The following is a 14,820-nucleotide window of genomic DNA, read 5'->3' on the forward strand; positions in this document are numbered from 1 at the left end:
AAAATAGCAGATCTACAAGCTCGCCCAATTTTCAATAATTAAAGCATATAGTCCATGGGCCATACGAGATGTCGGTATCCGAAAGGTGGCAAAGGTTACCAAGCATTTTTGAAAAGCTCTATATCTGTAGATAATATTTTGGTATGATAACCCTTTCTGAGACACAGCTAAATTGGTGTTATCAGCCGCTAGAGTTGGTGTCCTATTAACTTTACTATACAGGAAGAAAAAAAATCATCTGCTTTAAAGGAGTAGTTCACCCCCAAAAAGACTTTTTTTCCATTGATTACTCATGCCATGGAGAGTAGAGTTCAATAATATTTTTTGGTTTGTGTCACATTCCTAAGACAAAAATTTGATTTGAGTAAATTTACCCCCATTGATTCCGGATGGTGACCCGTTTCGAAACGGGTCACCATCCGAAATGAATGGGGGTAAATTGTTATCACATTTATGTCTTAGGAATGTGACAAAAAACTAAAAAATATTATTGAACTCTACTCTCCATGGCATGAGTAATCAATAGAAAAAAAGTCATTTTGGGGGTGAACTACTCCTTTAAGTAGCATATGAGGGGTCAAACTAGGGGTTCTTCATGATTCTGAAAGCCCCTGCCCCTAGGGTGACCATACGTCCTCTTTTGCCCGGACATGTCCTCTTTTAGGGGGCTGTCCGGCCTGTCCGGGGGGGTTTTATAAATTCCTTCAAATGTCCGGGGTTTCGCGCATATCACAGTTAAAGCATGGGCATTTACAATGCACGTTCAATGGTTCTTTTTGGAAACATACTGTGAGAGGCGGGTTTCCACCCATAACCCCGGAACGTGTATTATTCATACTACTCTCTGCTGCGATCCCTCCCTCCCTCAGCCTGTCTCGCTTTCAGATCAGAGGCAGAGCAGAGCCGGCAGCAGCTCGCGCTGCTCAAGCCAAACGAACGAACTGCAAACGCAATTAATGCTGTTTCACTGATGAAATGCACAAAAAGTGCCAGTGACCAACAATGAGAAGCAGAGCGTTCTGTCAGCAAAGCTGATACACTTCTGTGTCCATTTAGGCATTTACAAATAAAAGTTCTTCTGCTTCAAACCCATAACAACACTGCAAAGTAGCGTACAAGACAGTCTGTGCGAGGTGAGAGCTTTTCTGCTAACTAAATTGACAGAATCTTTTGTACAACCTTGTAAAGCAGAAGATATGGCGGTTTGAATAATGGGCTACCTCTCTTTTATTTAGTTACAAAGCTGAACGTTCATTCAGGAGTCAAAAGGCATACTGTATCAGTGGATCTCTCTAGCCTATTAATAGATTTGTAAAGGGTCCAATTGGAACCCCCTAAAAAATGAATACATAACTAATAACATAATTGAGCTGTAAACTAGTAATATAAATAATTTTTGGGGAAAATATAGGCTATATATATATATATATATATATATATATATATATATATATATATATATATGCCGGGTAGAGTGTCCTCTTTTTGGATTTTCAGAATATGGTCACCCTACCTGCCCCTAACCTTCTCTGCCCATACCTGGATGTCTATGTGTGCACGTGCCTGAAAACAACCGTGTGGTTTCTCTCTGTGTGACCACCAGGGTGCCCGTCCATCCAGCAGTGCACGGTAGAGATGGCCTCGCACTTCCTGTTGCACTCCATCCTGACGGAGATGGTGCACCTGGTGTCTGGCCTGGCCAGCGACACCACCCTCAAGGTCTTCCAGAGGATCAGGTCAGTGGCGTCAGTTCAGAAAAAGCTAAGGTATGGCAACTAAGGCTGGGACTTTAACTGATTCATTGCGATTAATTAATTACAGAAAACTAACACGATTAAAAAAAAGTACGCATTTTAATCGCACTTAGTTTTTGCACCACAGAACCTTCAGTTTCGGGCATACCGATCATAGCGATTTCCAGGTCAGTTTTATCCAATTATGGAGGGTTTAAGTCGTACTGTATATCTCTGCTGTCGGGCTGAAACCTCCTAACTCCAAAAATGTTCATTTTCGGGAAAATGAGCTCAAGTGGAGTTAGGAGGTTTTGACCGAAGGGCTTTTTACTACTTTTCATTGGTTCAATATAATTTTAACCAACACACAGATGTAAAGGGTGTTCAATAGCACATATTTATGAAAAAAGAGAGGGCTAATTGGGTGGAGTTAGCTGGCTTGGCAGAAAGTGTGGAGTTAGGAGGTTTTGTCCCAAGCACTTTTTACTACTTTCCATTGGTTCAATATTATTTTAACCAACACACAGATGTAAAGGGTGTTCAATAGCCCTGATTTATGCCAAAAAAAATCTAAAACCTCAAAAATGGAGGTAAGAGGTTTTGGCCAGACAGTGACAATATGCATATAATAAGTAACGTATTATGTTGCCCAAGACTGCTGCTAAATGTCTAAATTGTAAAGTGTACTGACTGCCCATGGCGTGTGTGACGTCACCAGCTGTCCCCAGACAGGAGGAGAGCTGTTCCTCCCGTTGGCCCTGGTCCCGCAACTCAGCCAGCCCCCGGCGACCAGCAGGAGCTTCATTCTGATTGGACGCAACTTCCACCAATGGCACTGCAGCACAGAGCAAGGTACCCGCCAGAGCCACTCTACATCATGTCCGGGGACCACAAGCAGGGGCGTCATACGGGAGGGGGGAAAGTGGGACTGAGTTACCAGGGCCCAAGGTGGAGGGGCCTTCATTATTTTATACTTTAGCTATTGAAAAATAGCAGATATACAAGCTCACAGTGCGGCAGCGAGTGCCGCGCTGCAAGCTTGTACAGTAGATCTGCTACTGTAAAAAAAGTTGTGTAAATGTGTGCAAATCTTTGAATAGGCCTATATGTATTTTGTAAGTGAACATTTTGCTCAATTTGCTTCTGGGTGGTCCCTGGAACTAAATATTTTGAGACGGGGGTCCGTGGACAAATACATGTTATTTTGGGGGTCCTTCACATGAAAAGGTTTGAGCACCACTGAAAAAGAAAATCACGATTTTTCAAAAATAGCAGATCTACAAGCTCGCAGCTGTGAGCTTGTATATCTACTATTTTTCAATAGTTAAAGCAAAATAATACATTCCCAGTTTAAATGGGTTAAACCCCCTCCCCCTATGAAGAACTTTCATGGGAGGGCCCACAGTGCAACGTTGTACCCAGGGCCCAGAATTTGGTGCGACACCCCTGACCCCAAAGGGTCCATTTGGACCCTTTCCATCTGGTCGTACTCACTCACACAGCTTGTGTTGTCTGCTGTCTATTAAACAACATACTCTATCTTCATACTGTCTAGAACACTGTTTCCCAAGCAGTGGGTCGGGACCCAATTGTGGGTCACGGACCAATTTGGATGTGTCACGACCCAAGTAAAAATATATATATTTGTTTGTGCTCCATTTAAAAATAAATTAAAATACACACACATTTCACATTTTAAAACAAGCAAACAAACTCATTTTCCAGAAATTGAAATTCAATAATAATTAAGAAGTAGTGAAAATAGCCGATCTACAAGCTCTTAACATGTTGTGCGCTTTTTAGATCTTCTATTTTCACTAGTACCAGGCAAATGTCTAATCTCTCTTTTGGGTTTCGACCTGAAACGGTTTGGGAACCACTGCTCTATAAGACCCTCTGCACTATATCTATACTGACTATAAGACGCTATGAACTATGCCTACACTATTATGGACACATTGCAGGGACGTGCAGAGAATGTTAGAGAGGCAGGGGCTGACATTTCTAAAAGGGCCTTGTGGTGAAAACATCGAACATAGCCGACCTCCAAGCTCACAACGTGTCGCCTTGTGGCGTGTTGTGAGCTTGGGACAAGGCAATTCTCTTGAATGCTTCCTTCAGGTATGACATGGAAAGAGGGGGCATTTGCATTTCTTTCACCATAGTAAAAACTGCATTCGTGGTCTGGAGAGGGCACTTTTTTACAGATGGATAAACAGGGCAGGGGCTCAAGGCACTATAACTATACTGGCTGTAAGACATTATGTTAGTAGTTAGTTAATATACACTATATCTATACTGACTCTACTGACAATACTGTATGTCAGGGGTCTTCAACGTTTTCAGGCCAAGGACCCCTTAGTTGAGAGAGAGATGAAGCAGGGACCCCCACAACCTGTTCATAGATTCCATATAGTTGTTTGACAGCACAATCATCAGTGTATTTTGGATACATGTCAATTTGTGTTTTCAGATATTTAACCGTCAATACTTAATAAACTTGACCTTTCACTCTGAACTTAGTGTGCCCTTTTTCCCCTCTACACCAAACCTCTTAACCAAAAATAGCAGATCTACAAGCTCACAACGCCTCGCGCTGCGAGGCGTTGTGAGCTTGTAGATCTGCCATTTTTGGTTAAGTTCTCAGAATATGGAAGCTAGGGTTCATGTGGTTAGTAAAACAAAAATTAGAAAAACTGTTTCTATCACTCAAAGATTTGGAGGACCCCCTGTAGTAACTCTGGGGACCCTCTAGGGGTCCCGGACCCCCTGTTGAAGACCCCTGCTGTATGTGATTTAGATTTAGTTGACTAAAACTAGACTAAAATATGACCATATTGATTGATTAACTGATCCACTATTCAAAGCCACTATGACTGAAACCCAAATCCAAACTTGCAGTCAAAATGAACACCGTTTGGGACGCGAACCAATTCCGGGCTGACACTGGAGGAGGACATGAGCCGGAAGGCCGACATGTTCAGTGTTGGAATTTACCCCCTTGGAAGCGAGCAGGCGCTGGTTTTAATATTTCTACTAATGCTTTTGGCACCCTGCACTTTGATTCTTGCATTCTATGTTTGTTCAACAACACCCTTTTAATGCATAACCTCAACGTTGCCTTCTGCCAGACTCTCTCTCTTAGCTGTGTGTGTGCGTGTGTATGTGTGTGTGATTCTGTATGTGTGTTCTTGCCTTGCTGTCTGTCTGTCTGTCCAACAGCTGACTATTCAGATGAGGAGAACAGCCCAGGGCTGATGAGTAGGTTCACACGTAAGTCTGTTCCACCCCAGGCCACCGCAATGTTGTGTGTAGAGGCTTTGTTATTATTTTTGCAATTCATTTTCATATCTCTGCTGTCGGGCCGAACGTCCTAACTCCAAAATGTTCATTTTTGGGAAAATGAGCTACTTGTCATTGGTTCGATATTATTTGAACCAACGCAGACGTAAAGGGTGTTCAATAGCACATGTTAAAGAAAAAAAGAGAGGGCCAATCGGGTGGAGTTAGCTGGTTTGGCAGAAAGTGTGGAGTTGGGAGGTTTTGTCCCAAGCACTTTTTTACTACTTTCCATTGGTTGAATATTATTTTAACCAACACTCAGCTGTAAAGGGTGTTCAATGATTTATGCTAAAAAATATATAAAAAATCGAAAACCTCAAAAATGGAGTTGAGAGGTTTTGGCCAGACAGTGACAATGTGTAGACTTCAGTCTTTAAAGGTCAACTTTTCTTTTTTTGTTTTACAACAAGGCTTCATATTTTAGATTACAATTAGAGAAATGAAAAGATGAGCGTTAAAATGTTTTCATTTACTGCTTTCTATTGTGTTAGCTAGTTTCAGTGGGTGGGGGCATGCGTACAAGTGACAAAACATGTCTTTTTTTAGACACAATAAGCCGGCAATTTCTTTATTTCTATTTACAGTAACATTACTAGCCGCCACAAGTCACAGCTGCCCATGAAAGATCGTGGTGCATAAATACATATTTAGCCACTTTTACGCATGGCCCACCCTCTGAAATATATATCATTTTTAAATGGCTAAAACGATACAGTCATGTCCCCACCGTGGCAGTAACAGTCCATTGATAAAGGGTATGTTGTCATTGTGTGGTGGTAACAGCTCATAAGGGCTTCCAGCGCTTCGAGGCTCTGGAGCAGGCTGAATGGATGACTCCTGGTCAGTGCCGAGGGGTGGCGCCACGCCAGAGGTTCGTGCTGGTCACCATACTGGACAAAAAGGTCAGGAACACTGCCGTCATACTGTAGATAGCACTGCAAGCTTGTAAATCTGCTATTTTGTATTATTTTTGTATTTATTATATTTTTTTTAATCATGGAAAATGTGTGCAAATCTTTGAATATATCATTTTCAAAGCATACCTTTCTGACTAAAATCTTTGCTACTAGCTCGTTCACTTTGTGATACAAGCACCGCATATGTTGCACACATTTCTTCTGGACCTACTTTTTTTTCTTTTCTTTTTTTTTCTCCAAAAAGCAAGTTAGCCACTCAAAAGCAATGCGATATAAAAAAGGTTGGGATCCCATTGAATGTACTATACAGGAAAACAAGTAAAAAAAAAGTAGCACATGTGAGGGGTCAAACTAGGGGGTTTTCATGTTTCTGAATCTCATGCAAGCCTCATGCAATTTCCCCATTTTGTGGGGAAATTGACAAAACAATAGGCTATACTGGGGGTCCCTGGAACAACACATTTTTCGATGAGGGTCCGTGGCCAAATGCATAAATGCAAGCTTGTAGATCTGCTATTTTTGAACAATCATGATTATTATTATTATTATTATCATTTTTTTAAGTCAATTATTTGCTTCTGGGGGGGGGGGGGGGGGTCCCTGATACATAATATTTTGAGATGGGGGTCTCGGCGCCGGCGGCCTAAGGGTCCTTGACATGAAAATGTTTGAGAACCACTGACATAGTAAATGTGTGTGTTTTTTTTTTTTTTTTAAACCCGATTCTAAAAGACACTTGTAGGATTTGGTAGTGTTGGGGATGTTACTTTGAAAGCTAAATTGAGAATGTACATTTGGTGTATGTGAAACAAAATATAATATCCTACCAAAAAAGTCACATGCCAGAAGAAATATGCCTCTCAACTGAGTTTTGTTTTATTTCAAAAAAGCTGACATTTTCTTTAGTAAACATCTATGTTCCTAATATAAAGTTAAAAATAAGAAAATTATGATCTGTTGAGGACATTCGATCGTCAATCTTAACAAAACTTAAATGTAAATGTATAACTTCGCTTGTAACTTCTTGTAACTTGTAACTTGAGCCAAAAATGACCCAAAAAGTATCTCAGTTACTTGACGAGTTACAGAAATACGAATGTAACTCAGTTACCAGCAAGTTACAGCAAAATGTAACTTAGTTACGTAACGTAACTCAGTTACATGTAACTTTAACTTCCCCAACACTGGAATTTGGTCAAAATATTCAAAGACTTGCAAAAGATTAAAAGATTTTTCAAAAAATTGCAGATCTTTTAATCGTTAAAACATAAAATAATGGTGAAAGGTGCGGTCTGAAAGGGTTAAACATGTAACTGCTGGTTGCCTTCCAACCACTGTGTCTACCTTGGCTGTTCTGGCGCCCCCCACAGGTGACGCTGTACAGCTACAACTGGTCGGTGGACCTGGGGGCCTCTCTGAACAGGGAGCTGCTGCGGCTGGTGCAGTGGCAGAACGCCCGTGCCCACGTGGTGCACTGCCTGCTCAGCCAGAAGATGGGGCTGTTTCACCACTGCTGCTTCTCCGACTCGCCCAGCCACGAGGACTCCAAGCAGGTCTGGACGCACGCACGCATAGTTGTCTGAGTTGTATGAGTGGAACGTTAAATCAGACACACTGCAGTGCAATTATTTACTATAAAATCTACTATTACATTTGCGTGTACAGTACACATTGGGACTTGGGAGTTAATCTGTTATATAGGGCTCGTGATCGCGCTGCTGCTGTTGCAGTCGCGATGTGTTACATTACAGACATGATGTGATTATGTCAATCCTACTGTACTGCAAAAAAACACTTTCTTTAATATAGAAAACATTTGTATCATAGCCTATTCTTCTTCCTCGTTGTATTGTTGTTTTTAATGTAATGACAATAGGGAGCTTTATTATGAGGAAAAAACTGATGTGTTTTCCCTTTTAAAATTGGGTAAAATCGCACATTTTTAAACACATTTCCTTAACGGTTATCGCTTATGTAACCGATAAACTTTTGCTCCCGACAACCTGATGATCCGCGCTCCAAGTAGGGATGGGACGATATGAAAATGTCATATCATGATTATTGTGTCCAAAGATATCGCGATTATTACGATATTGTCGCGATAATATGCCCAACATCCATTATCCTGGGGCGGAACATTTCCCAAAAAATGGCAGATCTCCAAGCTCAGGACGCGTTGTGAGCTTGGAGATCGGCTATTTTTTTGGCAAGACATGTTGTGAGCTTGTAGATCGACAATTTGTTTGGCAACGAGACTTGGCAGAGAGTGAAAAAAAAAAGACTATCAAGTACGTATATTATAAGTACGTTTTACCAATTAGAGGGTTTAAGTGGTACCGGATATTGATCCCAGTGCCAGTAGGAGCGAGATCATTTAGCGACCTACAACCGGGTCGCGACGTGGTCGGTAGTTTTCAGCGACCGGGTCGCTAAATCGAGCGACCGGGTCGCTAAATCGAGCGACCGGGTCGCTAAATCACCGACCGCGCCGCTAAATCGACCGACCCGGTCGCTAAATCTACCGACCTGCCTGCAGTTTTAGGTCGGTAGATTTAGCGACCCGGTTGGTACATCTAGTGACCCGGTCGGAAGATTTTGCGCCTCAGTCGGTCGTTTTAGCGACCCGGTCGCTCGCTTTAGCGACCCGGTCGCTCGCTTTAGCGGCGCGGTCGGTGATTTAGCGACGCGGTCGGTGATTTAGCGACCCGGTCGGGAGGTTGCGTGGCAGGTTAGCCTAACTGAGGTATGGTTATTGAGGTTAGGGTTAGGGTTAGGGTTAGGGTTAGGGTTAGGGTTAGTAGCCCGGTGGTCGGTGGAAGCGACCACCGGTCGGTGGATTTACCTACCCGGTTGGTGGAATTAGCGTCCCGGTCGGTGGAATTAGCGTCCCGGTCGGTGGAATTAGCGACCCGGTCGGTGGTTTTAGCGTCCCGGTCGGTCGATTTAGCGACCCGGTCGGTGGTTTTAGCGTCCCGGTCGGTGGTTTTAGCGTCCCGGTCGGTGGTTTTACCGTCCCAGTCGGTCGATTTAGCGACCCGGACGCTGAAAACTACCGACCACGTCGCGACCCGGTTGTAGGTCGCTAAATGATCTCGCCCTCTCTCCCCAGTGCTTGACGGAGGATGATATCACGATAAAATCTCCACGATAAAATTATCGTGAGTGTTTTTTATCACAATGAACGATAGTATCGCTTATTGTCCCATCCCTACCTCCAAGCCTGCATGGAGATGATTGAGGCCAGCTTTAGGTATAGTGTGGTTGAGGCGGACGCAGCATGTGTGCGTTTTCCACTCGATGAGAGGGCATGCGAACAGCTGTCACACGCGTCCACACACCTGTCACTGTCACTCAGCACACTCTCTCACGCAAGCCCTGTATCTCAACACAATCCCACAAACACTACACACTCACACCCGCTACATGGACTGAATTGCACGCGTGCCTTTGTAGATCAGCTGTTTTCTGATGCGAGACCTGCTCGTGCAAACCAAGCATGAAATGACTTTTATAATTTGTATCCCACGATTTTATAACCCATTTTTAATCCTGGGCTATGCTCCCCCTCTGCCGTGCCTGGGGAGACAACTGACCTCATGCTTCCTTCTATGCATGAGTAGCCCAAGTTGTTTCTTTTCACCTGACAGTGGAGATTTCCCCGGTATGGACGTAGCACGTGGAAGGAACACGTTATTCCAACCAGTTCCTTTCCCCTCCGGCTGGCCAGGGGGAGGCATTATTGAGACCAGGATTACTGCATGTTTTTGTGAGGGTATCTACCCTAGGAGACACAGGGAGAACATGCAAACTCCACACAGAAAGGTCCTATCGCCAAGCCCACCTAGGGCGTGGGCGCTGATGACGCGGAGGAGAGAACTGTGGGACTGAGTTACTAGGGCCCAAGGTGGAGGGGCCTTAATCATCTTATACATTAGCTATTGAAAAATAGCAGGTATACAAGATCACATCGCGGCAGCTGCCGCGCTGCGGGTTTGTAGATCTGCTATTTTTGAAAAGTCGTGAAAATGTGTGCAAATCTTTGAATATATGTATTTCTTTAAGCAAATTTGTACGGTAACCTAAATTTTGCTTCTGGGGGGTCCCTGGAACTAAATATTTTGAGATGGGGGTCGGTAACCAAATACATATCATTTTGGTGGTCCTTCACATGAAAAAGTTTGATCACCGCTGACATAGAAACATAGGTTTTTCAAAAAATCTTATACGTATCTGCTATTTTTCAATAGTTAAAGCTCAAAATAATGCGTAATAATGCGTTCTCAGTCTAATTGGATTAAACCCCCTCCCCCTATGAAGAACATTCATGGGGGGCCCACAGTGAATCCTTGTACCCGGGGCCCAGAATTTGGTGCGTCACTCCTGGTGCAGACAACGCAACTTTGTTGCAGCGCTCTGCAAAAAGCTCTACAAGGAAAAGATTTTTTTACGTTTTAACAGTGTTGATTTCAGTGGGTGGGGGCTTGCGTACAAGTGGCTAAATATGTATTTTTTTAGACACAATAAGCCGGCGATGTCTTTATTACTATAAGTCACCTGCCCATGAAGGATTGCGGTGCATCTTGGTAAAGGGATGGTTGCGTCTAAAAAGACACATTTACACATAAATAAACACAGTTAAAATGGCTAAAGTGATAGAAAGCAGTAAATGAAAACATTTAACACTCATATGTTCTTTTCTCTAATTCTCTCTAATCTAAAATATGAGCCCTTGTAAAAAAAAAAGAACAAAGTTGTCCTTTAAATACGTGTGTCACAGATAACATAAAAGAGTACATATCCAGAAGTTTGTACATGAGGTCAGTCAGTCAGTCACTACTCCTTACTGGTAAAAGCATTATTTCGGTATTGCGTTGCTATTGACGTTTTACCGTCATCAGCCATCCGCTCTGACAACCAAAAACACAAAACAAGTCCGGGTCATTCTAAAGACGTAACAACGATAAAAGTAATAAGTTAAGTTCTCTTGTCCGATGGCCCGAGCCTTAATGTCCCGAGCCCGCTAATGCGTGAGGACAGAAGGCAGGGGCAGAGCGGCGGAACGTCATTGGACCCCTCGCAGACATTCTGCTCCATCTGTCCATCAGTCCTGAGAGGACCCTTCGCATGGTCCCCACCCCCCCTCCCTGAGGGGGCGCCCTCGCCCGGGCCGGTTGGTCCCACCAGAGCCCTGCTACTCCCCACACACACACACACACACACACACACACACACACACACACACACACACACACACACACATACACACATACACACACACACGGGCGCACTCACATGCCTTCATCCTCCAGGCACTAAGCAACTGAAGCTTCCGCTATTATAGTCACATTATTCTGACCCGAGTTTGGCTTTTCATCCGCATGGCGTGTGGTGTCTTGAATTTCAAGCAATTTGTTTTGTGTATGTTGTGTAATACAGTGTTGTTTTTGACAGCAAAATTTGATTTAGTTTTAGTCAGTCTTTTAAATAAAATGTAGTTTAGTCATAATTTAGTCACCTGAAAAGCATTAGTTTTAGTCTAACTTTAGTCAACTAAATATCATTCGATTTTAGGCGACTAAATCCACAAGGCCTGCCAAAATGTATTTTGGCAGGCCTTGATGGCATCATAATGACTGATTTTACACTTGGTTGTGTGCGCGACGCGTTGTGAGCTTGTAGATCGGCTATTTTCAGCACACCTGAGAGCAACCAAACATAAAATGACTCTCTTCAACACTAGTCCCTCCCTAACGTTTTAGTCTAGTTTTTATTTTGTTGATGAAATTATCCATATATTTAGTCTTAGTTTTAGTCATCACAGCTTAGTTTTTATTTAGTTATTATTTCGTTTTCGTCAGTGAAAAAAGCACAGTCGACAAACAGTTTTCGGCATAGTTTTAGTCGACAAAATCAACACTGGTGTAATAATATTCCAATTATACAAACTTGGGACTAGAGTTTTACAATAATATTAGGGTTTTAACGATATAGTGACTGAATCGAAAAGTCGATTTTTATTCTACTATTTTTCGTTAGGAGCCAATCAGGCGGCAAAATGTAGGAGCAGTGTCCAAACATGTGTTTTAAAAAATCGGCCTGATGGTGGCGCTAGAAGAAGGCCATGTGAGAAATGATGGGGTTGTGGTTTGGCAGCCAAGGAGTGTGTGTGTAAAGTTTGGCATGGATAGGGGCAACAGTGCCAGAGATAAGAGTAGGGGCAAAAGAGGTATTGATTGTAACTGCGACCTGATGGTCTCAATCATTGGTAACACCTGCGAAAGAAAGCATTTTTATGTTACACATTTTGAGTATAATATACCAGGGTTGGCTTATAGCAGCTGTCGGTAGATAATGCCGGTCTTATATAAGGGTCATTTGTGTACGGTGTGATTTGCCATGGTTACTCATTGAAGTTGAATCTCCATATATGGAGATAACCTACGCATCACACTAAGTCTGACCTCACCAGCCCATATTTGGGCATGAGCAACTTATGTCTCCATATATGGAGATATGATGACATCACACAGTCCTCAGCCGATGATGTGGCGTGATGTCATACAATACACAAACGAGCCCAGATATGAGCAGGGCAAAGACGTGTGACCGACCGGCCGACCGACCGACGGACGGCCGGTGGAGGTTTTGATACTAAACTGCGACCTTACGGTCGCAATTACATGTATCTCATAATACATTATTTGTAATACAATTGGTTAGGGTTATTTATAAGTATTTTATGTTTTTATCATATCTGCAAATTTCCATTTGGCCTAAAAGCCGCACGGTCAAATTGTTAATCACAATTATTTGCATGACAATGAATTGCCAAGTAAAAAAAATATTATCAAGTACTCTAGTAAAACGTGCTCGGTCACTTTCCAGCCGACAGCAGATGAATGAAGCTGTCGGATGAAGTGTAAACGATTGGTCCCTAAAGGCATCCATGTGCCCTCCGCCCGACCCAAGAGAGCCCCCCCATATCCCCCCTCATATCCCCCCTCAGTCCTGCCTGGCAGCCTGTTTTAAGCTGCTTTGTTGAACAAACAGAAAAGTTCCCCACAGTGACTGCTGTAGCGTCCACAATGGCCACGAGGCCTTCAGTCGTGCGAGTCAAAGACAGGAAATGTTCAAAGTCTCGCTGTGTAATTATGTCAATTAAACCAAAGTTATTTGAAATGTTGCGCTTGACCTACAGTATGGGCAAATGTGATGATGAGGGCCACTATATGTTCACCCTCACTCCGGAGGGCCACAATGCATACAGTATACAGTCAAAAAGCTCAAAGTGCGTTGCAGTGTGGCACATTCTGAGCTTGTAGATCGTCTATTTTTGCTATTTTGTAATTGGAATCCTGAATTATTCGGAATCCTGAATTATTTTAGCTATTTTGGAATTGGAATCCTGACAGGTTAAACTTTTAGTTGCAGTAATTTCAAATGCATACACTATGTTATGTTAACTTTATTTACTTAAATACAAATACAATGGACATATAAAAGACTAGTACTAGTCATTAAGATACTATAGACTGAAGTAATTAAAGCAGGTCATGTTTGGAATTGTAACAGCTGAAATCAATAATATTCTGATATTAACCTGTGGGCCGCATTAACACATGGGAAGCCAAGGTTTCTAACATTTCTAGCTGTTGCTGCTGCTGTCGTTCACTCACGCTTTAATTTTGAAGAGCCTCGGAAGCTTTGTGCGTGTGCACGTGAGTGTCCACTGACGATTGAGGAAGATAATCCATTTGTTTACAAACGCTCACAAAACTAAAATCCAAACCGGGGCCGACCATCGCGGTAAAGTGTCGCCGTGAAAACAATCAGATCTCTGCTTCCCTGGCGTTCTTTGCACCTCATTCATAGATAAAGCTCTTTTTATGTTTCAGCCTAGAATGGAAATCAATGCAGCCTAGTCACGCCATCTTCTCTCTCTGCGAGCCACGGTGTGACATATGGACTAGGGTCATTCACAGGGAACACAACATGCACGCAGCACGCTGCACAGTTAACCCTTTGTTGTCTCGTTGAGGAACAAGATAACTCCTTTTGGCAGAGCGACCCCTAGTGGCCTTATCTCGTTACTGAACGAGTTTGGCCCCTTGGGTGTTAAGTGAAGGTGGGGGCTGCATGTGGCCCCTGGGCCGCCAGTTGCCCATGTATGGTAGAGAGCAGGGGTTCCCAAACTTTTTTTTCTCAGGGAACCCCATAAATATTTTTTTTAATCCAAGGCACCACTACATTATAATTTTCACTCCCAGCACCTTATATTTATAGCATATTGTCGTTATCGCGAGGCATTGTGTGCTTGTAAACGTTTTAAATATGCATAGTCCTTCTTTCAGCTGTTTTTATTATTATTGTTATTATTATTATTTGTTGTGCAATATTGTCTATTGTTCCCTATTTTGTTGCTTTTAATTGTTTGTTCCATATTGTTTGAAATGTTTTTGTTTTTAACCTGTACAGCACTTTGGTTCAGCTTGACTGTTTGTAAATGTGCTATATAAATGAAGTTTGATTGATTGATTGATTGTAGATTGGCTGTTTTCGCTAGTTTTGTGCGACAGTCTTGTATGATGAAGCAGGGCTTTGCTTTACCAAAAGATGTACACATTGTACAATAAAAACATGTAAAAAATAAATGAAAAACGTTATGGAAAAAACACAGCCTGCTCATGTATTAGGAGGGTAGTATGAGTCACCAGAAAGAAATTAAATTAAAAAATGTTCAGGGTGTTCATACAAGCCTGATTAGACCATGCAATGACAAAAGGGATATCCCTTTAAAGCATAACATAATAATACGCAATAATGCGTAC

The 14,820-nt window shown here is 42.6% G+C and overlaps 1 protein-coding gene across 1 annotated transcript in view; it reads left to right on the forward strand.

The window, feature by feature from the left end:
* szt2 (SZT2 subunit of KICSTOR complex) overlaps positions 1–14,820 on the forward strand; it is a 181,862-nt gene that overhangs the window by 125,074 nt on the left and 41,968 nt on the right. The window contains 5 exon segments of the mRNA XM_080734234.1: positions 1,604–1,736; positions 2,452–2,585; positions 4,956–5,006; positions 5,859–5,977; positions 7,363–7,545. Of these exon segments, the coding sequence (XP_080590360.1) occupies positions 1,604–1,736; positions 2,452–2,585; positions 4,956–5,006; positions 5,859–5,977; positions 7,363–7,545 (620 nt within the window).

This window comes from Nannobrachium achirus (assembly GCF_963921795.1).
Source record: "Nannobrachium achirus genome assembly, chromosome: 1".
NCBI classification, from domain to species: domain Eukaryota; kingdom Metazoa; phylum Chordata; class Actinopteri; order Myctophiformes; family Myctophidae; genus Nannobrachium; species Nannobrachium achirus.